Raw genomic sequence first — 3,216 nt, forward strand, 5'->3', positions numbered from 1 at the left:
TCTATAAACAGTAATAAGACACTATTTTAAAGACAGATTTGGAAGTCTCTAGTCTCATCTTCACTGAGCAGGAGTTTTAGGTTTCTCTTTCCTGTGGGTCAGACCATTTCTTCTTCTGCCTCACATATGCAGCTCTGGCAGGCTTGAGAGAAGAGAAGCAGACAAGACCCTGTGAGCCTGAGATTAACCACTGCCTCTGTTCTCAGCAGGAACTTCAGCTCCAACACCTGGTAAGAGGAGGAAACTCAGGGCTGAGGTGAACAGGGCTGTGAACATAGCTGGGAGGAAGTAGCTATAGATGAAGGGTAAACATCTCAGAAGGGCAGATGTAAAAAATCAGATGTCTGACATGCGAATTGTTGAATGCATAAATGCAAGTCATAGAGAAGAGTGAGAAAAGCCAATCTAAGAAAGGGCTGCTCACCTCTCTGGGCTTCAGAGTCTTCATAGAATTGTGAGACCCTATGCGAAAGATTTTTTTTTTTTTTAAAGCTATGTAATCTTAAAAGGCAAAACAAAAATCTAAATAAGAATGATTAATAGTTATTGATAACTATGCTCTTATTGCTTCTTCTATTACCATGATCTTCACTCTTCTTACACAGGAAAGATGATACTAAATCTGGGATGCTTTCCTCTCCTCCTAATGCTGCTGGGACTATGGAGCACAGTGTGCCCACTTTGTGCTTTGCCTGAGAGGCTCACCAAGGCTCATTGGTTTGAAATCCAGCACATACAGCCAGGTCCTCTCCAATGCAACAGGGCAATGGGTGGTGTCAACAATTATACTCAGCACTGTAAGCCTGAAAACACCTTCCTGCATGACTCTTTTCAGAATGTAGCTGTTGCCTGCAATATGCCCCACATCATCTGCAAGAATGGCCAGAACAATTGCCACCAGAGTGCAAAGCCTGTTAACATGACCAAATGCAAACTCACTGCAGGGAAGTATCCTCACTGTCGTTACAGGGATACTGCCCAATACAGATTCTTCGTTGTTGCCTGTGACCCCCCTCAGAAGAGTGACCCTCCCTATCAGTTGGTTCCTGTACACTTGGATAAGCTCATCTAAGGTTTTGCTCACTTTCCTCTCATTGGACACAGATTCTCTTAAAGTTTCTTCTGCTTTTTCTATTCTTTTGTTGATTTTCTTGTATTCATGGAAGAGAAGGAAAGTGTTGGAAGAATTTGAGTATCTAGGATACCAGACTAGAGTTGGGACAAAAAGAAATAGGATTTTTTTCTGCTTTGGAGTTCTGTCTGTTTTGAGAGAAGGCAAATAGGGAAGAGGGCAAAGAAGCATCCAGGCCTACAGATTTTTAACCTTGGGACTTTTGCCAAACTTTATAAAACTACATTCACAGCAATAAAACCACTCTTGCTGCATTCTGATGAGTGTGAAGGTGTTTTTATACCCTTTCAAATCACTGCCTGCCAGGATTCAAAGAAGAACTATTTTGGTCTTAGGTCCCAGGCCACCTATGAAGCCTCCTGGGGGCCTCTACCACTTCCCTTGCCCCTGTGTCTTTGGGACTTGAGAGCAAAAAATCCTCCATCCCTTCAAACTGCTCATGATTTCATATATTCCTTTGAAATCATTGTCTATGCTTATTAGGAGGTGGTACTGATCCCTCAGAGAGAGGTGATGATTTGCACATAGATTTTAACATTGGTGACTGAGGGTTTCTTTGATATTTTCTATTTGTTTTTACATTTAATTGGACAATATTTTAAATATAAGGTATCAGTAGTATCTTTTGGACTAGGCAAAAAGGAAGCATAGATCAAGATAAAAAGGCACTGGAATATAAAAACCCTTCTAGGCTTACCTAAATACCAAAATATCACGGAAAATTGGGTTTGAGAATTGAATCTGAATTTGGAAACTGAAGGATTGGTTTTAGAAATTTGTTCAGATTAAGAATTAAGGTCTTAGGTCATATACACAAAGGGACCTTCAGTTCCTTAACAACCTCCAAAGTAAGGTACCGGACTAGGGAGCCAAGTATGTTAGAAATGCTTTGTAGAGTGATCAGTGTTTTAGTAGCAGCCAAGACCATGCAGATTGGAAAAAATCACCTACTTAAGTAGTTAAAAGTGTAAGAATTATTTTTGGTATAGAATGATTCTTTCCAACCACACAGTTACTTTAATAGATGTGTTAAGTGAGCTCACTTTCCTTTAGGCCATGTGTATAATTGTGGTTTAGGAACAAAGAACGGAATAAGATGTTTCAGGTTTCAGGAACCTGGATTTCTTGGATGATGGATGTACAAGGAGGGCCCCCCATTGTGAAGAGATTATCAGGCCAGGGCAACACAGCACCAAAGAAGCTGGGTACCCAGTAGGGAAACCCACGGAGGGACCCAAGTCCTCTAACACAGTGGATTTTAGTAGTATTCAGCTTTAAACTGTCTTGACTATATATATTTTATAGTCTCCCAGTAAAGTCTATGAGGGAGTGGAGGGAAGGTTCTGTGCTCATGTTAACCAGTATAGGAAAAGAAGAATCATTTATAAGAAAAGATATTCAGATGATATGTGTTGGTCTGAGCAGTAATCAGAATGGATTTATGTCCCATATCAGCATTACCTGGAACTTTCTAGAGATTCTTGAAGAAAATAAACCTACTAAAAAATTGAACTTCCCAGTATCAAACACCTAATTGCTCACACTATTATTTGTTTTTGTTTTTTTGTACTGGAGATTGAACCCAGCAGAGCTTTACCATTGAGTCACATTCCCAGCCCTTTTTACATTTTATTTTGAGACAGGGTCTCACTGAATTGCTTATAACCTAAGTTAAGGTTGGCTTTGAACCTGTGATCCTCCTGCCTCAGCCTCCCATGCTGCTGGGATTATAGGCATGTGCCACCACATCCAGTGCTCACACTATTGTTTATACATTAAAAACACTTCATGGCTTGGATACGCATGTGCTGCTCAAGTTTTGGGGCTTTCAGAAATGTTAGGGAACATGAAATGTTAGTTAAAATTAGTGAAATAAATTTTGAGGTCTACATTGCATTTTTTTTTCAGTGACAATAAAAATACTGCAAATATGTTCCAACAATAGATTAAAAATAAAACACAAGGGGCTGGGGTTGTGGCTCAGCGGTAGAGCGCTCGCCTAGCGCATGCGAGGCCTTGGATTCAATCCTCAGCACCACATAAAAATAAATAGAATGAAGGTATTGTATCCAACTACAACTAAA

General features: G+C 40.0%; 1 protein-coding gene across 1 annotated transcript; it reads left to right on the forward strand.

Annotated features, from left to right (window-relative positions):
- On the forward strand, nt 1-1,386 carry Rnase6 (ribonuclease A family member 6). The gene is made up of 2 exons (XM_027922367.3): nt 1-230; nt 606-1,386. The coding sequence occupies exon 2, from the start codon at nt 611-613 to the stop codon at nt 1,070-1,072; it is 462 nt and encodes a 153-aa protein (XP_027778168.1). The 5' UTR covers nt 1-230; nt 606-610; the 3' UTR covers nt 1,073-1,386.
- The last annotated feature ends 1,830 nt before the right edge of the window (nt 1,387-3,216 follow it).

The sequence above is a fragment of the Marmota flaviventris genome, chromosome 2, assembly GCF_047511675.1.
Source record: "Marmota flaviventris isolate mMarFla1 chromosome 2, mMarFla1.hap1, whole genome shotgun sequence".
NCBI lineage: Eukaryota > Metazoa > Chordata > Mammalia > Rodentia > Sciuridae > Marmota > Marmota flaviventris.